The 23,465-nt window shown below is 41.7% G+C and overlaps 2 protein-coding genes across 2 annotated transcripts; both read left to right on the forward strand.

The window, feature by feature from the left end:
• Nucleotides 1-2,167: 2,167 nt before the first annotated feature.
• LOC310662240 (vomeronasal type-2 receptor 26-like) lies at nucleotides 2,168-5,728 on the forward strand (the record flags this gene model as incomplete). The annotated part of the gene is made up of 4 exons (XM_083409013.1): nucleotides 2,168-2,308; nucleotides 2,820-3,047; nucleotides 3,972-4,098; nucleotides 4,827-5,728. The coding sequence occupies 4 exons, from the start codon at nucleotides 2,168-2,170 to the stop codon at nucleotides 5,726-5,728; spliced, it is 1,398 nt and encodes a 465-aa protein (XP_083265139.1).
• Nucleotides 5,729-11,534: 5,806 nt separating this feature from the next.
• LOC310662988 (vomeronasal type-2 receptor 26-like) lies at nucleotides 11,535-17,191 on the forward strand (the record flags this gene model as incomplete). Its single annotated transcript, XM_083410447.1, has 4 exons — nucleotides 11,535-12,389; nucleotides 12,902-13,129; nucleotides 14,439-14,565; nucleotides 16,290-17,191. Exons 1-4 carry the CDS (start codon nucleotides 11,553-11,555, stop codon nucleotides 17,189-17,191), a joined length of 2,094 nt encoding a protein of 697 aa, XP_083266573.1. The 5' UTR covers nucleotides 11,535-11,552.
• Between the last annotated feature and the right edge of the window lie 6,274 nt (nucleotides 17,192-23,465).

Consider the following 23,465-nt stretch of genomic DNA (forward strand, 5'->3'; position numbering starts at 1 on the left):
TGGTAAGAGGGATACAGGTCGGAGTTAAACAATTTAAATTAAGAGCATTTGCAGATGACTTGGTTTTGACATTGCAGGAGCCAGAGTCCAGTGTGAAGAGGGTTTTAGAACTGATTCAAGAGTTTGGTCGATTAGCAGGTTTTAAACTCAACAAAACAAAAACTAAGGTTTTGACAAAGAATCTAACAGAAAAAGAGAAAGAAAGGTTTCAGAATGAGACAGGTTTGACAGTGGTGAAAAAAGTGAAATATCTGGGAATTATTATGACCTCAAAAAATGGGAATTTATATAAGGATAACTACGAAAAATGTTGGATGGAGATAAAAAAAGATCTAGATATATGGTCTAATCTAAAACTCTCACTGTTAGGTCGTATTGCTGTGATAAAGATGAATGTATTGCCAAAAATGTTATTTTTGTTCCAGACACTGCAGATTATTGATAAAATGGACTGTTTCAAGAAGTGGCAGAAAGATATATCCAGATTTGTCTGGCAGGGCAAAAAGCCAAGAATAAAATTTAAAATATTAACAGATGCAAAGGAAAGAGGAGGCTTTGCCCTGCCAGACTTGAAACTTTACTATGAAGCAGCAGCTTTTTGCTGGCTGAAAGAATGGCTACTTCTTGAAAATACAGATATACTGGACTTAGAAGGATTCAATAATGCGTTTGGGTGGCATGCTTACTTATGGTATGACAAGGTTAAAGTTCACAGAATGTTTAAGATTCACATTGTCAGGAAAGCATTGTTTAATGTATGGATTAGATATAAGGATTTCTTTGAAAACAAGACTCCAAGGTGGTTATCTCCGATGGAAGCAAAAGCAGTCAAAAAACTCAATATGGAGGCCAATTGGCCAAAATATTGGGAGATACTAGAACAAGATGGAGATAAATTGAAACTGCAGAGTTTTGACAAATTAAAAAGTAAAGTCCGTGATTGGCTCCACTATCATCAGATAATGGAGGCATATAAATTGGATAGAAAAATTGGCTTCCAGGTGGAAAAATCAAAATTGGAAACAGAATTGCTAGAACCCAAAACTAAGGTATTGTCAAGAATGTATAATCTGCTGCTGAAATGGAATACACAGGATGAGGAAGTGAAATCAGTAATGATTAAATGGGCACAAGATGTGGGTCACAACATAATGCTAGCCGACTGGGAACGGTTATGGACCACTGGGCTAAAGTTTACGGCATGTAATGCCCTAAGAGAAAATATTATGAAAATGATATACAGATGGTACATAACACCAGTCAAACTAGCAAAAATTTATCATATGCCCGATAACAAATGTTGGAAATGTAAAGAAACTGAAGGTACCTTTTTTCATCTCTGGTGGACATGCCCAAGGATTAAGACCTTTTGGGAGATGATCTATAATGAACTGAAGAAAGTATTTAAATACACATTCCCAAAGAAACCGGAGGCCTTTCTCCTGGGCATGGTCAACCAAGAGGTACGTATGAAAGACAGGATATTTTTTATGTACGCCACAACAGCAGCAAGAATACTTATTGCAAAGTATTGGAAGACACAAGAATTACCCACGCTGGAGGAATGGCAGATGAAAGTCATGGACTATATGGAATCCGCAGAAATGACTGGCAGAATCAGAGACCAGGGTGAAGAGACGGTGGAGGAAGATTGGAAGAAATTTAAAGACTATTTACAGAAACACTACAAGATTAATGAATGTTAAAATAACATCAGATTGAATGTAGAAGGTTATTGGAGTAAAATTTTAAGGATCAGAAGACCCAACATTCTAAGTTCTAAGCATTGAATAAGCTATATTAAGACATTCAAATCAGAAAAGAGGTTAATTATGACAGAGGGAAGGGATTTGTTGTTTAATTGTATGAATTGGAATACAGGGAAGGGAGACTCGGGGAAGTCAGAGAAACAAGTTAATGCAAGATTAATATGAAGATAAGATTGTTTTTATTTCTGTTTTTTGTAGTATGTTATGTTTGTGTAATTCTGTATGTTTTTGGTGTATTGTTTGTTGTTTTGTTTTGCTTTGTTGTCTTTTATGCAAAAACGAATAAAATATTTATAAAAAAAAAAAAAACAGATATGACTGCAGACAAGGTGGAGGGGAATATTTGCACTGGAGAAGAGAAGCTGGAGAGCCTTCCTGGATCATTTTTTGAAATGAGCATGACAGGCCACAGTTACAGCATCCACAGTGCTGTCTACGTCATGGCCCATGCTTTACATGCCATGTTCGCATCCAGACTCAGGCACAGAGGAATGGCGTACAGAGGGAGAGGGAAGAATCAGAATCTACAGTTTTGGCAGGTAATAGGCTGAACATCCTCAACTGGAAGAGACCTGTTATTCTCTGATAAAGTATGGGTTTCCAAATTTTGCTCATTGCTCTCAGAGAAAAAAAGGTTTTGTATGACAGAAGTTGGGAGGTCACTGAGATGCCACTGTATTCACAGATAATAAGCAGTAGTCATGGCCGAGAGAGATCAGCATTCTCTCTATCCCATATACACCAAATCCTCCCTCAGAGCAGGTGGTCTCACACCACTGTTGTGTCTCCTGAGATGAAGAGGGACAGAAGGAAAGTGGTGTGGGGCAGGGGAGATAAAGAAAGGTTGTAAATAAGGGGAGAGGGAGAGAGAGGGATGTGGAAGAGAGAAAATTGGTGATCTCTCCATCCTTGGACCTGACTCTACTCACAGTTGACTGTATCACCACCCACCTCTTGCTCTAGGTCCTGCCCACAGGAAAAAAGATACCTCAGTCGTGTATTAGAACTGCAGTCTTTTCCAAACAATTGCCTCTTCTGTATTCAATCTAGCTCCATCACTTTCTGAGAAGTATCTCATTTAACAATTCTGCAGGAGATGTGGTCTTCATCAACCAGAATGGGGAGGTGGTATCCAGGTTGGATATTGTCAATTGGATTATATTCTCCAACCAAAGTTTGCACAGAGTGAGTGTTGGGAGGATAGATCCACAGGCTCCTCCAGGCCAATCATTCATCCTTGATCAAGATGCCATAACATGGCACAGTTGGTTTAATGAGGTAGGGCCGAATTGTTAGATAATTCCAAAGAGATTCAATCTTGCATAAGCAATGATCATTCACCTGCATGTCTACTCACTGTCTTTTAAACTGAAAGTTACTATGTAGAACATGACGAATGCATCCAAGTACTAGATTAAGAGCCAAAAGCTTGCTGCTAGAAGCCACTACAGGAGTAAAGGAAAATATTTTATTAAGGATGATACAAAACAGAACACAGAGCGCCTTCATGTGAATATGGGTGCTTTGATCTAGGTCAAATACCAGTTTTTCTATGAAAAGGCCTGGAGATAGGAGTGCAGGGTTTTTCCCCAGCCAATCAGGGCCTCTGCATTTATTTTGCCTGCACAAGAGGGTGTACGTGTTGAAAGACCAGGAAACTATGAAATGGATGATCTGTTTGACCTTGAAGCAATCTTACATCAGAGAGTGCACATAAGTGGTTAGTTGGAGTAACTAATGGGTTTTCCTTTCCTCTGGAAGACTGCAATGTGAATTTTAAGTAAAAATAGAAATCTATATTAATATAAACATAAGAATTAGGATATCTTTACATTTACAAAATACTGATTTTAAACTGAGTTAAAGAGGATGCATTAATAGATAAGCCCCAAGATTTCACCTTTCTTGCTAAAAGGTGGAGGAATGAGCTGGTTGGGAAAGGGAGGTGTAATAATACCAGAGGAAGAAAATGGGAACCGACAGCAGCAGGTGCAGGAGACCTCTAATCTTCTAAGTTCATAAGTGGAAGAGGAGGAAGCAGGAGAAGTGGTGAAGATTGAGAGAGTGAAGGAGAGAGCTGAGAAGAAAGGTGTAAAGAGCAAGTGACTGGGCATTCGGTATGGATACATTAGTCTTTTAAAAAGAGTTATCTTCTTAACGTTTAAAAAAGAGTTACCTTCTGCTTTTTCATTGATGGTATAGACTCAGCCTCTTTCTGTCTGTACTGAGAGATGTCTTCCAGGATCCAGCAAGAAAGTAAAGGAGGGACAGCCACCTTGCTGCTACGATTGCATCCCATGTGCAGAGGGGAAGATTGCAAACCAGGATGGTAGGAGAAATAAATAGATTAAATAGATCCAGACTCAGCACTAATAATTGAAAGGTGTTGTAAGGATGGCTGAGTTTATGTTTCAAAATAGATAATCTACTGTACGCATTATCCTGACTCTTTGTGATCATTGCCTTTCAGTGGTACCTCAGGTTACATACGCTTCAGGTTACATACGCTTCAGGTTACATACGCTTCAGGTTACACACTCCGCTAACCCAGAAATAGTGCTTCAGGTTAAGAACTTTGTTTCAGGATAAGAACAAAAATTGGCTCTGGCGGCGTGGCAGCAGCAGGAGGCCCCATTAGCTAAAGTGGTGCTTCAGATTAAGAACAGTTTCAGGTTAACAACGGACCTCAGGAACGAATTAAGTACTTAACCTGAGGTACCACTGTAGTTTAAATATGCCAATCAAATGACAGTGACTATGCACTGAGAGTAATTGGATGGTATGTGGTTCAAATCATATCTAGAGGGGGCCTTGTTACTCCTTCTGACTTACACAGGCTGCATCAAGGATAGTGTGAATAAACATTTAGATGTTAGTGGCACTGGCTGTGGCACCACACAGCTCTGAACCAATTAAAATCAGTAATAGCACTTTGCAGAGCACCAGACAGTACTAGATATGTGTTTTGATTTAAAGAGAGCTCTTTTCTTCTCAGACAGAAAGTAAACATTTCAGAAAGTTGACATGATATGAGCTAATTTCTTTATTTCCCCCCAGATATGAATAACTGCCATAAATGCCCAGACAAAGACTATCCAAGCAGAAACCGGGATGCATGTCTACCCAAGGATATCAGCTTCTTGTCTTATGAAGAACCTTTGGGCATCAGTTTAGCCTGCTTCTCTCTTTTCCTTTTCCTGATCACAGCTCTGGTACTAGGTACATTTATAAAACACCACGACACACCCATTGTCATTGCAAACAACCGAAACCTCACCTACGCTCTCCTCATCTCTCTCCTGCTCTGCTTTCTGTGTGCATTGCTCTTCATTGGCCGACCTGAGAAGGTGACCTGCCTCCTCCGGCAAACAGCTTTTGGCATCATCTTCTCAACCGCTGTTTCTTGTGTCCTGGCAAAAACCTTCACGGTGGTTTTGGCCTTCATGGCTACAAAACCAGAATCCAGGATGAGGAAATGGGTGGGGAAAGGACTAGGCCACTCCATTCTCCTTCTCTGCTCCACTGTTCAAGCAGGAATATGTACTGTGTGGCTGGCAACCTCTCCCCCATACCCAGATGTGGACATGCACTCAGTGACTGAAGAAATAATACTAGAATGTAATGAAGGGTCTGCGACCATGTTTTACTGTGTCCTCATCTACATGAGTTGCCTGGCCACTGTAAGTTTTGCTGTGGCTTTCCTCGCCAGGAAGTTACCAGACAGTTTCAACGAAGCCAAGTTCATCACCTTCAGCATGTTGGTCTTCTGCAGTGTTTGGCTGTCCTTTATTCCCTCCTACCTGAGCACCAAGGGAAAATATATGGTAGCTGTGGAGATCTTCTCCATCTTAGCCTCCGGTGGTGGGTTGCTGGGTTGCATCTTTTCCCCCAAATGTTACATAATCATTCTTAGGCCTGAGCTGAACAATAGAGAACAGCTAATAAGGAAGAAAAATTGAAGAAATAATAAACCTGTCATTTGGTGTATTTTGTGCTTTTCTCTGTACAGAATATATTTTTTTCTAGACTCCAAATTTTCATAGTTGAAAATTCATTTGTAAAATTGACTAATTTCTTTAAGGAAAACAACGATCCCTTTACACATACATTATTCTGTAGTAGCATTTGTTGACAAGAAGACTCAGAGCAATTTTTGTCAAAATATGCATGTAAGCAAATCTGTATCTGGCCTTAAATCTTTCTTTTTTTGTTCAATTTTTTAATTAATTTTCTATTGCAAAAATCAAATACACGCCATATTATATGAATACCAAATATCAATACCTATTCAAATACAATTCAATTACATAGCCAGTTATAAAGTTTATGTGCCCCCCCCCACATCCTCTACTTCAAGGTCTGATACCCTTCAGTTATAGACACGTAAGAGGATCTTCTTGAATCAGGCCAATGGCCCATCTTGCCCAGCAGCCTGTACTCACACTGACCAACCAGATGCATGTGGGAAACCTACAAGCAGTACCCAAGAGGAAATGTACCATCACAACCACTGTTTCCTGTGGCAGTGAGTTCCATAGTTAATCAATGTACTGTAAGCTAATATACTCCCCATTGAATTAGGTTTTCCCCCCACCAAGATTTTATCAGAATCAGGTCTCCTTGGAGAAATTAAGAGAACTAGATAAGAAAATGTCGAAGAATTTTGCCCTGGTCCTTGGAAAAGATGGCAACAAAGAACCAAGCAGACCTCACTGGGCAAAGCATTCAACAGATGGGAAGCCACAACTGAAAAGTTTTATTTCACCAACACACGGGATGGATCAGAACACACTATTCTTAATAATATACGTCCCTGGATTGGGCAGGGGCAAAAATTCACCAGATATCTGCAGGGCTTTCCCTCACACACCTCACCATTCAATTTAGAGCCTGATTTGGTGATTCAAATCCTCCACTCTTCTTTCAGACAGAATCAGTGTGGTCTAGATTTCATTTAGAACCCTGAATTCAAATTGAGATTTGGAAACCAAACCTTCAGAAATCCCTTTGACATGAATAGAGAAATCAAAGTGGCAAACTTTTCACATAGGTTCAGGGAATTGGAATTTGAAGACATGGTAAACCCTCTAGAGACTAATAACACTACCAAATTGCAGGAACATCAGTGTGTGTCTATGTGTGTGCTCATCAAATTATCCCATTAATTAAAACACGCAAGAAAGTGGGTTGGCAGCTAATCAGCCTGAGCAGCAGCAGGTGACGTTGAAAGTGTGCACATCAATCTCCTTAGCAATGGTGGGCTTCTAAGAGAGAAACATGGCAAACCAAACAGCTTTTGTGGCAGTCTGCCAACAGTGATTGTTACATGGTGATTGATGATAGCCAGCCATAAATCTTTGCTATCAAATCCACTCTGGATAAATTTGTAAGCAGGGGATTAACATCGGGTGCTCTGAAAAAGCCATTTTCTGTGTTGGGACTCCAAGAATCACAGAATTGTAGAATTGGAAAATACCTCAGAGGTTTTGTAGTTCAAAGGCCTGCAAAGCAGGAATCCTTTGCCCAATGTGGGGCTTGAACCCATGACCTTGAGATGAAGAGTCCCATCTCTATTGATATTGTGAAACCAGGACCTGCTCCTGGGAATCCTAACAGGGTTAATCAACTTAAGAGTGACGGAATCAACATTTTGCCACCAAACCTCATAGTAACCCTCATGGGTATGGTGCATGGAAAAGCCTTTCTGAGATGGTTATAATGTACAACTGAGAGAACTGAAAGTTTTTCTCCACGTGACAATGGAAATTTACATTTGGTGTGAGCTGCCAAGAAAACACAAGTAACTTTGCCACTTCATATTTCCTCCTTGTGAATGGAATGTGTTTAATTTCATAAGAGATGATGCTATGGAGATCTTAAGGTGAAGACGGGAGATGTAATGAGGCTGAATTCTTAATAAGATCAAAAAGATCCTGTATGTCACGTATATTGTTGGACATTCCACAGACTGTTGGCATACTTCAGCAAATGTTTGATGAGCAGATAAAAGTGATTAGATCTAACGATGCTGAATAGAGAATGCAACTAAACCAGAGATTAATGAGATTGAAAACGGAATCAAAGAGGACAGAGAAACTTCAGTATGCATGTGTATGCCAATAATGGACCTCAGTTTTCTAGATGCCAGGCTTAACCTCTGATTTTATTCCTTCCATACAGCTCTTAATGGCACAGAGCCACTGCTTTCTCCCAATATCAACCTTAAACCAAAGCCTAGGTTGCCAACTGGTACTCACTTATCTGGGAGTAATCCCCATTAAACCTTAAAACACTTATTTCTAAGTAGACATCTATATTAATTTACAGCAAGCTAGCAATGCTTATTAATGAGTGTGTGTAAGATTATGCTCCCCTTGCAGAAAATCCTGGTATTCAAATAGAGACAGGAATGGAAAAAAGTAGGACTCATAATAATAATAATGATAGTAATAATTTAATTATTTATATCTCACCCATCTGGCTGAGTTCCCCCTGCCACTATGGACGGCCTACAGCATATAGAGCAGGGATGGGAAGCCTATAGCCCTCCATATATTGTTACACTACTGCCCTCATCACTGCTGACCATTTTCCATACTGGCTGGAGTTGGTTGGTTTTGAAATCCATCAACATCTGGAGTGCCGCACATCCCCAACCCCTGCCCTAGTGGAAGTGAAGCAGAATACATAATTAAAAAATAAAAATGCCAAAGTTTGCAGAAAAAGCCAGAGACGTCAGCATTGCTGAATGAAGTTGGACACTGAATTAAAATCTACCAAAAGGCTGAAGCATCAGGCTCAGCAATTTTGGGAACCCTGACAACCCTCAGCTGCGTCTCGATGAATTGTGGGGTCTGAGAGATTTCAGGAATACCCTTTCTCCCTAAGTTGCTAGCTCACATAGGCTGACAGAATCAAGAGAGAGTTTTCACAGGGTTCTATGAAAGGAGTCATACAGGAGGGCATGGGGCACCAATTCAACCTCTCCAGAATCACAGGGGCATTTGCCCATGGGGATATAGGCAAATATTCCAAAGGCACAGGGGAAGGAGAATGAGAGGTCATCCCCCAGAATAGCCATGAATGGCCATTGCACTCATGTCACACGGCTGGTGTGAATCCAGATCCACTCAGCCAAATTCCAAGATGTTGACTACACCATGCTACATTTTGGAGTCTCCATTTGCTACAAGGTCTTCTATTATGAGCTTCTAACTTCTAATTTCATGCATACACCACTGGTCTATTATTACCTAATGAAAGGGAAATTAAAATAACAGTTCTGAATATTTTCTTCAGCAATTTTCTTCTGCAATTCCACAGGGAATCCCAAGAAATGGATTAACAACTACACTCCTGCTTGTTTATTAACAAGTCTATAATTAATATGCTGCACCTCAAAAATCCCTGTGTATTTTCTCTGGCCACTGGCAACATAACACAAAGGATACTACAGCTTAACCAGAATTATTTAAATAGTGTCTGGGATCAGCAAGTCTGATTTTGGATACTCCCGGATTGTGTCCTCTCAGGAAATTAATCTACCATTTAAATGAGACAATTTTTATCTTGGAGAAACCTATTCTAGAATTGCCAGAAAAACCATAGTTTCTGCATAAAACAAACAGTTGCCTTTGTATTAAGGATGGTGGTTTTAGTGTTCTTGCTGCTGGAAATGATTTCTTACAATATATGTGAGGCTCACATAGCAAAATGCAGGCTCCAAGGTCCACACCATCCACTTCACATGTATCATCAGCCAGGAGATTTCATCATTGGTGGCATTGTTTCCCATGGTGGCTTCTTCTCCTCTCCAGCAACATTCACTGAGGAGCCCCCACCAGCGCTGCCTGAAGAGCTTGTGTAAGCCACTCATTTATTACATCCATGTAATGATCAATCCTAGAGTTGCAGCCTCAGAATAATGAGTGAGGCAAAAAACATTTACCCTCTTACCTGGGGGAATCCACTTTAGATATGAATGGGACTTATGCTGGTGCAAAAAAATTGGAAGGAATCTCTTGTGAATTAAGGGAATACAGGAGAAATTCCCATTTCTGGATAGAGAAATGAATATAAATGTATTGAAATGTATGTATGAATGTATGTATGTGTCTGAGAGAGGCCTTTTGAACAGCAAATTTTGATAAACTTTATCTGAACTACTAGAGTGTTAGTAAGAATGAATTTTTAGAAACCTGTTCTGAAGCTGAATGTTTCATTTTCTGATCTAGGCTGAGGTTTGTTTAAGCACTGAAAGGTACTTTTTATGAAGTACAGAATTTAGTGAATTCCAATGACCATTACTGACTCACGAAAATGAGGTCACTGCAGGGAGAGACCAGAGACTTTGTCAGAAATAGACCTCTGGTGTGTACGGCAAGACGTCCCATGGTCCCCACATTAGCAATCCCTGCTCTAGATACTATAAACCTTAAACAATTAGAAATTTGGGACAAAAGTAACAACATGAATTCCAATAGGGACAAATGCACAAATCTAAGATGAGGAACACTTAGATTGCCAGTAGTTCATGTGGAAAGGTTCAAGGGGTCTACATCAACAGAAGTATAGTGTTCTGAGCAAAGGAAGTAATAATACTGCTCTATTCTGCCTTGGTCACCTGGAGTCCTGTATCCATTTCTGACCACCACAATGGAAGGAGGATATGTATGAGAAAACTGAAACATGTGCAGAGGAGGGCAACAAAGATGGTCTGGAAACCAAGCCTTATGAGGAATGGTTGTGGGAGTTTGATATGTTTAGCTATGGTGAGACTGAGGGGAGGAATGATAGCCATTTTCAAATATCTCAAGGGCTGTCACCAGGAAGATGGAACACACTTGTTTTCTCTTGCTCCGAAGGTTAGGACAAAAATCAGCTTCTTCAAGTTTCAAGAGAGGAGATTTCAACTAAACATCAGAGAGAATCTTCTATTGATAAGTGCTATTCAATAGTAGAATTAACTTAGAGTTAACCCACTGATTCGATATGATTAACTACTGTGTTGGTGTGTAAAAGGATACATCTGTTGAAGTTCCTGCTGATAGAGTTTGCAACTCTCATTCTAGGGTGGTGCCTAAGGGTTACCAGCACATCGTGGCCTTGGCATTTGCAGTCAAGGAGATCAACGAAGACCCTCACATCTTACCCAATATCACCTTGGGCTTCCACTTATATGACAGCTATATCAGTGCAAGGAGCACATATCTTGACACACTGCTGCTTTTATCCATGGTGAAGAAATTTGTCCCTAACTATATATGTGATGTTGAAAATAATCTGACTGGGGTCATTGGAGGACTGGATTCTGAAATCTCCTTTTATGTGGCTACTGTTTTGGATATCTATAAGATTCCGCAGGTAGGACACCTATGTACAATACCTCTATTAGCTTGCATAGAGGAAGAGGCAGGTTCCTCGGCATCAGATCAGGGTGAAGATGAAATTGGAAGGACAACCATGTACACCACCTTGAGTTCCTTTGAAAATAAAGGTGGTACATAATTGTAATATAAGCAAACAGACAGACAAACCCTCTCCAGTCATCAAATAAAAGGTTTAAAAATGAGAAAAGGGAGGTGATGCCAGTTTTCATCCCATCTGCATGTGTGTCTTTTGTAAAACTGAGAGAGAGGCAAATAAACCCTGAAACATTGGCAAAGGGTATATTTGACTAACAAGGTTCACTACATAATGTATATGAATACTGTGAAAGGAATCTACTTTGTCTCTTCTCTTCCTCCATTCCCTCTTTAGCTCATTTATGGCTCTGCTCCAGTGATGAATGAGAAAAGCCCAGGGCTTCCCTTCTACCAGATGGCAGCCTCAGAAGCCCTTCAGTATGAGGGAATTCTCTCTTTGCTTCTGCATTTCAGGTGGACGTGGATTGGAGTCATTGCAATCGACAATGAGAACGGAGAAAGATTTCTGCAAACCATCTCTCCAATATTTACCAAGAGTGGTGTCTGTTTTGCATTTCTAGAAAGAATCCCCAGTTTAAGTTTTAGTTCTGAAATGGAGGTCATGCTACAACAGGGGACAAGTATAAACCATAAAATATTTAGCAGCACAGCTAATGTAATTGTTGCCTATGGAGAATCTTATTCCATGGCAACTTTTAGATGCCTTCCATACCTATCAGAACATGATGACATGACAAACAATACAAAAAGTAAAGTATGGATAACAACTGCCCATGTTGAGTTCACTTCATTTGTCGGTCAAAAGAACTGGGATTCAAGAGTATTCAGTGGTGCTATATCCTTTGAGATTCACTTCAGAAACCCACCAGGATTTCATCAGTATGTTGTTCACAGAAACCCTTCCAGCACAGATGGGGACGGTTTTATCAGGGACTTCTGGCAACAGGCCTTTGAATGTGTGTTTCCAGATATGACTGCAGACAAGGTGGAGGGGAATATTTGCACCGGAGAAGAGAATCTAGAGAGCCTTCCTGGATCATTTTTTGAAATGAGCATGACAGGCCACAGTTACAGTATCCACAATGCTGTCTATGCCATGGCCCATGCTTTACATGCCATGTTCACATCCAGACCCAGGCACAGAGAAATGGCATACAGAGGGGGAAGGAAGAATCCGAATCCACAGTTTTGTCAGGTAATTGGCTAAACATCCTGAACTGGAGGAGGCCTGTTATTCTCCCACAAGGTATAGGATTCCAAAATGCTGGCAACTTGCTTATTAATCTCAGACAAGAAAAATCAATTCCATGGTAGAAGTATGGAGACCACTGGGATGCCACTGCATTCACATATAAGAAGCAGCAGTAATGGTTGAGAGAGATGTTCATCATTCTCTCTATCCCATACACACCAAATCCAACCTCAGAGCAGGTGATCACACACCACTGTGGTGTCTCCTGAGATGAAGAGGGACAGAGGAAAAGAGCTGTGGGCCAGGGGATATAAAGAAAGGTTGTAAAAATGGGGGGAGGGATGTGGAAGAGAGAAAATTGGTGGTCTCTCCATGCTTGGACCTGAATCCACTGACAGTTGACTGAATCATCCCCACCAATTGAGGTTTTTCCTACAGGAAGAAAAAAAAAATGCTCCGCTCTGCATTAGACTGCAGCTTTTGCCAATCAATTGTATTTTCTGTTTTCAATCTAGCTCCATCACTTTCTGAGAAGTATCTCATTTAACAATACGGCTGGAGATGTGGTCTTCATCAACCAGAATGGAGAGGTGGTATCTAGCTTAGATATTGTCAATTGGATAATATTCTCCAACCAAAGTTTCAACAGAGTAAGTGTTGGGAGGATAGATCCGCAAACTTCTCAAGACCCATCATTCATCCTTGATGAAGATGCCATAACATGGCACAGTTGGTTTAATCAGGTAGGACCACATTATCAGATAATTCCAAAGAAATTCAGTATTGCCTAACCAATGATCATTCACCTGCATGTCTACTCACTGTCTTTTAAACTGCATGTTCCTGTGTAGAACATGATCAATGCATATAGAGAGCCAGTGTGATGTAATGGTTAATCTGGTGAACTTGGTTCGTGTCCCCGCTCCTCCACATGCAGCTGCTGAGTGACCTTGGGCTAGTCACACTTCTCTGACATCTCTCAGCCTCACTCACCTCACAGAGTGTTTGTTGTGGGGGAGGAAGGGAAAGGAGAATGTTAGCTGCTTTGAGACTCCTTAGGGTAGTGATAAAGTGGGATATCAAATCCAAACACTTCTTCTTCATACAAGTACCAGATTAAGAGCCAAAAGGTTACTGCTAGAAGTCACTCACGGTATAAAGGCAAATGTTTTATTTTATTATATTGATAAATATTTTATATATTTCTTAACAATTGTAAAATACTGGTTTTTAGCTGAGGAAAAGAGGATAACCTGCAAGATTTTGCCTTTCTTGCTAAAAAGTGGGGAAGTGCTATGTAATCACAACACCTACTCATCCCAGAACAATAGAATAGAATAGAATAGAATAGAATAGAATAGAATAGAATAGAATAGAATAGAAATTTATTTGTCATTGTCCGTATATACACAGTATACACAACAACGAAAATCAAACACCCACCCAAAGACCGGCTTCACATACACATTTGCACGTACCTCCAACACTCTCATCCCATTCAGACATAATCTATAAAACATACATAATCCAGAATATAACATGACCTATTAAAAGCATAACATGACCTAAACCCTATCTCATTCCTTCCTACTCCCTGCTTGCTATTTCTTACAACTGGCCCTGAGATCATTATTTAGAAGGAGTATGACATCACTTCAAACATTACTACTACAGTGGTACCTCGGGTTAAGTACTTAATTCGTTCCGGAGGGCCATCCTTAACCTGAAACTGTTCTTAACCTGGAGCACCACTTTAGCTAATGGGGCCTCCCGCTGTTGCTGCGCCGCCGGAGCACGATTTCTGTTCTCATCTTGAAGCAAAGTACTTAACCTGAAGCACTATTTCTGGGTTAGCGGAGTCTGTAACCTGAAGCGTATGTAACCTGAAGCATATGTAACCCAAGGTACCATTGTACTAAAAAAATATAACAATTTTAGATATTTCTGAAATGCTAACTCAGCTTAGTAACATAGAGAGGGGCCCAGGAACATGAAGGTTTCCGAACTCATTGTTCTCTTGCTGATCCTTCTGCTCTTTCATTTACGGAATAGACTCGGCCTCTTTCTCTCTGTACTGAGAGATGTCTTCCAGGATCCAGCAAGAAAGTGAAGGAGGGACAGCCACCTTGCTGCTACGATTGCATCCCATGTGCAGAGGGAAAGATTGCAATCCAGGAAGGTAGGAGGAATAAATAGATTAAATAGATCCAGACTTAGCACTAATAATTGAAAGGTGTTGTAAGGACAGCTGAGTTTACTTTTCAAAAGAGATAATCCACTGTGTGTGTGATCCTGCCTCTTTCTGATCATTGCCTTTCAGATAGTTTAAATATGCTAATCAAATGAGAATGACCATGCATTCAGAGTAGTTGGATGGTATGTGGCAGAGAGCCAGTGTGGTGTAGTGGTTAAGAGCAGTAGTCACGTAATCTGTGGAACCGGGTTCGCGTCTCCGCTCCTCCACATGCAGCTGCTGGGTGACCTTGGGCTAGTCACACTTCTCTGAAGTCTCTCAGCCCCACTCACCTCACAGAGTGTTTGTTGTGGGGGAGGAAGGGAAAGGAGAATGTTAGCCGCTTTGAGACTCCTTAAAGGGAGTGAAAGGCGGGATATCAAATCCAAACTCTTCTTCTTCTTCTTCTTCTTCTTCTTCTTCTTCTTCTTCTTCTTCGTCTTCTTCGTCTTCTTCGTCTTCTTCGTCTTCTTCGTCTTCTTCGTCTTCGTCTTCTTCGTCTTCTTCGTCTTATTCTTAGTCTTCTTCTACTTTGGCAAGACCCACAAACCAGCTCCTTGTTAGAATAAAATTCACACTGACACAGAATCTTGGTTTAAGGCTATTGGGCAAAATTTTGGGCCACAACTTTATTGATTACAGAAATGTGAGTGGTATTGGCTGAGGAATTGGCAAAGGGCTATATCAGACCCCTTTGCAGGAAGTCAGTACGGGTAAACCACCCAAAAAGGAAGCCACATCGGGGAACCCGCCTGCATCTCTCCTCGGTGTCCCCAGAGGCCTGCCATGGCCTTAGCCCCTCAAGTGGACTTCAGACAGGATCCAGGCCCTGGATTCCTTTAACAGAATACCCTTGGTCAATGGAGGGGCAGGAGATGGCTGACCTCCCCTCCGACACAAATAAATGAGCCAATGGCCGCGCAGACCTGCCTGCAGTCCCGGGCTCAGTGCAGCCTGGCTCCCGATGGCTGTGCAGAGCTGCTCTGAGCTCGGGACTGCAGGCAGCTCTGCGCGGCCATCCGAAGCCGGGTGGGACTCCGCGCCCCGCTCTTGATGGCCGCGCAGAGCAGCGCTGAGCTCGGGACTGCAGGCAGCTCTGAGTGGCCATCGGGAGCCAGGAGCGAAGTCCCGCCCGGCTCCCAATGGCTGCGCAGAGCTGCCTCCAGTCTCGGGCTCAGCGCACTTCTCCCCATCACCAGCCCCACAAGCTCGGGGGACAGCGGGGAAGCGGAGCACACCTTCCCGCTGTTCCCTGACCTGGTTCTTCCAGCCCCACACCTGGGGGGAAAATATATTTTTTTTCTTTATTTCCCCCCCCCCCAAAAAAATAGGTGCGTCCTATGGGACGGTGCGTCGTATGGGGAGCAAAATACGGTACATAACCTGAAGCACTATTTCTGGATTAGCAGAGTCTGTAACTTGAAGCGCATGTAACCCGAAGCGTATGTAACCTGAGGTACCACTGTACTTTTCCCCTCACAGTCTCATGTGGTTTATTGGCATATCCATGACATAGAGAAAGCTTAGATTGCAACAATACCACATTACAGAGCATCAGGCAGTACTAAACATGTGCTTTGATTTAAACAGAGCTCTTTTCTTCTCAGACAGAAAGTAAACAATTCACCAAATTGAAATGTAAGACCTAATATATATATTTTTTCCACCAGATATGAATGACTGTCATAAATGCCCAGACAAAGACTATCCAAGCAAGAACCGTGATGGATGTCTACCCAAGGATATCAGCTTCTTGTCGTATGAAGAACCTTTGGGCATCAGTTTAGCCTGCTTCTCTCTTTTCCTTTCCCTGATCACAGTTCTGGTACTAGGTACATTTATAAAACACCATGACACTCCCATTGTCATTGCAAACAACCGAAACCTCACCTACACTCTCCTCATCTCTATCCTGCTCTGCTTCCTTTGTGCATTGCTCTTCATTGGCCGACCTGAGAAGGTGACGTGCCTCCTCCGGCAAACAGCTTTTGGTATCATCTTCTCAACCGCTGTTTCTTGTGTTCTGGCAAAAACCTTCATGGTGGTTTTGGCCTTCATGGCTACAAAACCAGAATCCAGGATGAGGAAATGGGTGGGGAAAGGACTAGGCCACTCCATTCTCCTTTCCTGCTCCATAGTCCAAGTAGGCATATGCACTGTGTGGCTGGCAACCTCTCCCCCATACCCTGATGTGGACATGCATTCAATGACAGAACAAATGATAATAGAATGTAATGAAGGGTCTGTAACAATGTTTTATTGTGTCCTCATCTACATGAGCTGCCTGGCCACTGTAAGTTTTGCTGTGGCTTTCCTTGCCAGGAAGTTACCAGACAGTTTCAATGAAGCCAAGTTTATCACTTTCAGCATGTTGGTCTTCTGCAGTGTTTGGCTGTCCTTTATTCCCTCCTACCTGAGCACCAAGGGAAAATACATGGTAGCTGTGGAGATCTTCTCCATCTTAGCCTCCGGTGGTGGGTTGCTGGGTTGCATCTTCTTCCCCAAATGTTACATAATCATTCTGAGGCCTGAGCTGAACAACAGGGAACAGCTAATAAGGAAGAAAAATTAAAGAAATGAGAAACCTGTCATCTGCTGTATTTTGTGTTTTTCTCTGTGTTTACAGTAGAATAGTTGGAAATATAAGTTCAGCTGCTCCCCTTAACAATTTTTTCTAGACTCCAAATTCCCATAGTTGAAATTGAATTATTTGCTTTGAGGAAGTCAATTTGTAAAATTGACTTATTTGCTTTGAGGGAAACAATCATATATTTGTTGTTGTTTAGTCGTGTCCGACTCTTCGTGGCCCCATGGACCAGAGCACGCCAGGCACTTCTGTCTTCCACTGCCTCCCGCAGTTTGGTCAGACTCATGTTTGTAGCTTCGAGAACACTGTCCAACCATCTCGTCCTCTGTCGTCCCCTTCTCCTTGTGCCTTCAATCTTTCCCAACATCAGAGTCTTTCACAGGGAGTCTTCTCTTCTCATGAGGTGGCCAAAGTATTGGAGCCTCAGCTTCACAATATGTCCTTCCAGTGAGCACACAGGGCTGATTTCCTGAAGAATGGATACATTTGATCTGCTTGCAGTCCATGGGACTCGCAACAGTCTCCTCCAGCACCATAATTCAAAAGCATCAATTCTTCAGCGATCAGCTCTCACTTCCATATATAACTACTGGGAAAAACATTATTCTCTTATAGCATGTGTTCACAAAGTAACAGAGGAATTCTTGTCAAAATATAAATGTAAGCAAATCTGTATCTAGCCTTAATTCTCACGGCTTTCAGCATAATGTGAAACTGTACTATTGCAGCCATGGAATATTTGAGTATTCATTTATGGTCTATTGTTCTCTACTGCTCACCGTCAGATTTCATCATCAACCTATCCATACTCAAGATCCTAGAAATGTAAGATGATTCTCTTGAGTCAGGCCAATGGCCCATCTTGTATGGTAGCCTATACTCACACTGACCAACCAGATTGCTGTGGGAAATAGAAATAATTTATTGTCACTGTACCACTTGTTTACAGTGAGATTAAACCTTCAAGCCTTATCCAAAAGCAAATGCAGTGTCTCCACCATTCCTTCCTATGGCAGTGAGTTCCATAAATTATCTATGTACTGTGAAATAACATACCCCCATTGAATTGGGTTCCCTCCCCCCAAGATTTTGTCTGAATCAGGTCTCCTTGGTGAAATTCAGAGAACTAGATAAGAAAATGTGAATGATTTCTGCCCTGGTGCTTGGAAAAGATGGCAAAAAGGACCATGCACAGTTCACTGGGAAAAGCATTTGACAAAGCCACAACTGGAACGTTTTATTTTCACCAACACAAGTGATGGACCAGAACACTATATTCTTAATACAATTATGTATTGTATTTGTGGAAAGTATATTGTTGGACTTTTCACTGACTGTTGGCATCCTTCAGCAAATGTTTGATGAGCAGATAAAATTGATTAGACCTAACCATGATGAATGGAGAATACAAGTAAACCAGAGCTTAATCAGATTGAAAGTGGAATCAAAGAGGACAGAGAGACTTGTATGTGTATGTGTATTCCCATAATGGACCTCAGCTTTCTGGAATCCAGGCTTAACCTCTGAATTATACCTCCTGTTATACAGCTCTTAAGGGCACAAAGCCACAGCTTTCTCTTAATTTCAACCATAAACCAGAGCCTACATTGCCAGCTTGTGCTCACTTTTCTGGGAGCAAGGCCCATTAAATCTTAAAACACTTATTTCTGAGTAGACATCTGTACTGTTATACAGCAAGCTAACTATGCTTGTTAATGAGTGGCTATAAGATTATGCCCCCCTTGCAGAAGGTCCAGGTATTCAAGTGGTGACATGAATGGACAGAAGTAGGGCAAATAATGATGATAATGATAGTAAAAAAATTATTATTTATAACCCACCCATCTGGCTGGGTTTCCCCAGCCACTTTGGGTGGCTTACAGCAGATATAAAAACACTGTAAAACATATTATTTCTTATCTTGCTATCTGCTTTCCGTCCCCCTAGTGCAGGGATGGGAAGCCTATAGCCCTCCAGATATTGCTAGACTACAGCCCTCATCATTGCTGACCATTTTCCATATTGACTGGGGTTGGTGGGTTTTGGAATCCATCAGCATCTGAAGTGCCACACATCCCCAACCCCTGCCCTAGCCGAAGTGAAGCAGAATACATATTTAAAAAATAAAATGCTGAAATTTGCAGAAGAAGCCAGAGACATCAGCATCACTGAATGCATTTGGACGCAGAATTAAAATTCACCAAAAAGCTGGAAAGTCAGGCTCAGCAACTTTGGGAATCTTATCCACCCTGAGCTGCATCTGGATGAACTGTGGGGTCCTCTCCAGAGTTACAGAGGCATTTGCCCATGGGGGTGTGGGCAAACGTGTGTGCCCAGGCCATTGCAGAAGGAGGCTGAGAGGAAGGGGACACAACTGTAATCCCCCAGAACAGACAAGAGTGGCCATTGCACACATACCACATGGCTGGTGTGAATCCAGGTCCACTCAGCCAAATTCCAAGATGCTGACCACACCATGATAATTTTGGAGTCTTCTATCAGCAACACTCTCATTTTCTCAGTCATTTTCCAGGATCACTGTCTTTCAGATTCAATGTTCTTTCTGCTAGGTTACTTGGCTTTCCTGGACCTCTACCTATCCTCCTTTGCCATCCCAAGATCTCTCTTGGATTTCCTTGCCCAACATCAGATCATCTCCTTCCAGAGCTGCATGGCACAAATATTCTTTCTCCATGTGTTTGTAGGCAGTGAGATGCTCCTGCTGGTAGCCATGGCAATTGACCGCTATGTGGCCATTTCCCATCTCCTCCGTTATGCTTCATGAGCCGGCCTCATTGCATGACTTCCTTATTAGCTGTTCCCTATTGTTGAGCTCAGGCCTCAGAATGACAATGTAACATTTGGGGAAGAAGATGCAACCCAGCAACCCACCACCGGAGGCTAAGATGGAGAAGATCTCCACAGCTACCATATATTTTCCCTTGGTGCTCAGGTAGGAGGGAATAAAGGACAGCCAAACACTGCAGAAGACCAACATGCTGAAAGTGATAAACTTGGCTTCGTTGAAACTGTCTGGTAACTTCCTGGCAAGGAAAGCCACAGCAAAACTTACAGTGGCCAGGCAGCTCATGTAGATGAGGACACAGTAAAACATGGCCACATTCTAGTATCATTTGTTCTGTCATTGAATGCATGTCCACATCAGGGTATGGGGGAGAGGTTGCCAGCCACACCATACATATGCCTGCTTGAACAGTGGAGCAGGAAAGGAGAATTGAGTGGCCTAGTCCTTTCCCCACCCATTTCCTCATCCTGGACTCTGGTTTTGTAGCCATGAAGGTCAAAACCCATCCAAAGGCCAGCAAATTTGTGTGCCTAGGCCATTGGGGAAGGAGGCTGAGAGTGATGGAACACAACTGTCGCCCCCTGGAAAAGTGGTGAGGGGTCATTGCCACATGGTTGATGTGGATCCAGGTCCACTCAGTCAAATTTCAAGATGCTGACAACACCGTACCACATTTAGGAGTCTCCATTGTTTACAAGGTCTTCTATTATGAACTTCTAACTTCACCAATACACCACTGGCCCCTTATTATCCACTGAAAGGGAATAAAACGCAATAGTTCTGAATATGTGACAAACACATTTTCTTCAGCAATTCCACAGGGGTTCGCAAGCATTGAATAAATAACTAAATTCCAGCCTGGTTATTAACAGGGCTATAATTGAATCTGCTGCTCCTCAAAATTCCCTCTGGACTTTCAGGGGCCATTTGCAAAACTAACGGAAAGGATACTAAAATTAACAAGAATAATTTAAATAGGGTCTGGGATCCACAAGTCTGATCATTCATACTCCCAGATTGCATCGTATCAAGAAACATAACTACCGTTCAAATGAGCCAATTTTTATTTTGGAGAAGCTAATTATAATATTGCCAGAGAAATCATGGGTTCCACGTAGAACAGACAGTTGCCTTTGTACTGAGAATGGTGGTTTTAGTTTTCTGGCTGCTGGAACTGATTTCTTACAATGTATGTCTGGCTCACATAGCGAAATGCATCCTCCAAGGTCCACACCATCCACTTCACACGTATCATCAGCCAGGAGAGTTCCTCATTGGTGGCATTGTTTCCCATGGTGGATTCTTCTCCTCTCCAGCAACATTCGCTGAGGAACCCCCACCAGCGCTGCCTGAACAGCTTGTGTAAGCCACTCATTTATTACATCCATGTAATGATCAAACCTAGAGTTCCAGCCTCAGAATAATGACTGAGACTGCAAACATTCACACTTTTATCTAGGGAAATCCACTTTAGATATGAATGGGATAGAGAAAAGAATATAAATGTATTGAAATGTATGCACGTTTGTGTGTCTGGGAGAGGCCTTTTGAACAGCAAATTTTGATAGACTTTATCTGAACTACTAGAGTGTTAGGAAGAATGAATTCTTAAAAACCTGTTCTGAAACTGAAGGTTCTTATGCTTTCATTTTCTGAACATAGACTAAAATTTGTTTCAGCACTGAATTGTACTTATTATGAAGTATAGAATTTAGTGAATTCGAACGACCTTCAATGACTCACAAAAATGAAGTCACTGCAGAGAGAGACCAGAGAGACCAGAGACTTTGTAAGTGTCAGAAAAAGACCTCAGACATGTAAGGGAAGACATCCCATGAGCCCCACATTAGCAACCCCTGCTCTAGATAAACCTTAAAATATTGGAAAACTGGGACAAAAGTAACAACATGAATTTCAGTAGAGACAAATGCACAAATCAAAGATGAGGAACACTTGGCTTGCCAGTAGTTCATGTGGAAAGGTTCAAGGGATCTGCATCAACAGAAGTATAGTGTCCTGATCAAAGGAAGTAATAGTACTGCTCTATTCTGCCTTGGTCACCTGGAGTCCTGTATCCAGTTCTGACCACCACAATTTAAGAAGGATACGTATTAGCAAGCTGAAACATGTGCAGAGGAGGGCAACAAAGATGGTGTGGAACCCAAGCCTTATGAGGAATGGTTGAGGGAGTTTGATGTGTTTAGCTATGATGAGACTGAGGGGAGGAATGATAGCCATTTTCAAATATCTCAAAGGCTGTCACCAGGAAGATGGAACACACTTGTTTTCTCTTGCTCCAAATCAGGGTATTCAAGTTACAAGAAAGGAAATTTCAACTAAACATCAGGATGAACTTTCCACTGATAAGATCTATTCAATAGTAGAACGGGCAGAGTGTAAACCCCCCTGAATTCAGTATGATTAACTATTCTGTAAAGGGAAACATCTCTTGAAGTTCCTGCTGATAGAGTTTGCAACTCTCATTCTAGGGTGGTGCCTAAGGGTTACCAGCACATCGTGGCCTTGGCATATGCAGTCAAGGAGATCAACGAAGACCCTCACATCTTACCCAATATCACCTTGGGCTTCCACTTATATGACAGCTATATCAGTGCAAGGAGCACATATCTTGCCACACTGCTGCTTTTATCCATGGTGAAGAAATTTGTCCCTAACTATATATGTGATGTTGAAAATAATCTGACTGGGGTCATTGGGGGACTGGATTCTGAAATCTCCTTTTATGTGGCAACTATTTTGGATATCTATAAGATTCCGCAGGTAGGACACCTATGTACAATACCTCTAATAGCTTGCGTAGAGGAAGAGGTTCCTCAGCATCAGTTCTGGGTGAAGATGAAATTGCAAGGAGAACCATGTACACCACCTTGAGATCCTTTGAAAAGAAAGGTGGTACATAATTGTAATATAAGCAAACAAACAGACACACAGAAAAACCTGAATAAAGGGGAAGGTTGCAATACCTGAAAAAATATGTAACTTTCCCTGTCTTACACACACATTTAGATCACGTATAGTACATGCAAAAGGCCGCTGATGGGAGAGTGGGGTTCTCTCTCACCAACAGTTTAACATATTGCATCATTTTCTGCTTAGTTAGGAGGGTATTTGAAATGAGTTGCTGAGGGAGAGGGATAATTGCTTACTGGATAAAAGGGCATGTCAAATATGTAGCTGGGGAAGTGTGGGAAAGGGTTACAGCTAAAAAAAACCTTAGAAGTAGGAGCCAGTACAATAACTATTCCTCTTTAGCACACCGAACATAATTAAAGATACAGAGAAGTTATGCAAACTGCAGATAGAATCCAGTTCTGCAGGTGAACAGTAATAGTAGATAGCAGCTGATTCACAAGTGAAATAAATGTTCATAAATAAAGTCTGAGAAGAATCAACACAGTTTTGCTGTGTGATGGGTCATGTGCATCATGAAGA

Source organism: Podarcis tiliguerta, assembly GCF_965153285.1.
Source record: "Podarcis tiliguerta genome assembly, chromosome: 13".
Lineage (NCBI taxonomy): Eukaryota > Metazoa > Chordata > Lepidosauria > Squamata > Lacertidae > Podarcis > Podarcis tiliguerta.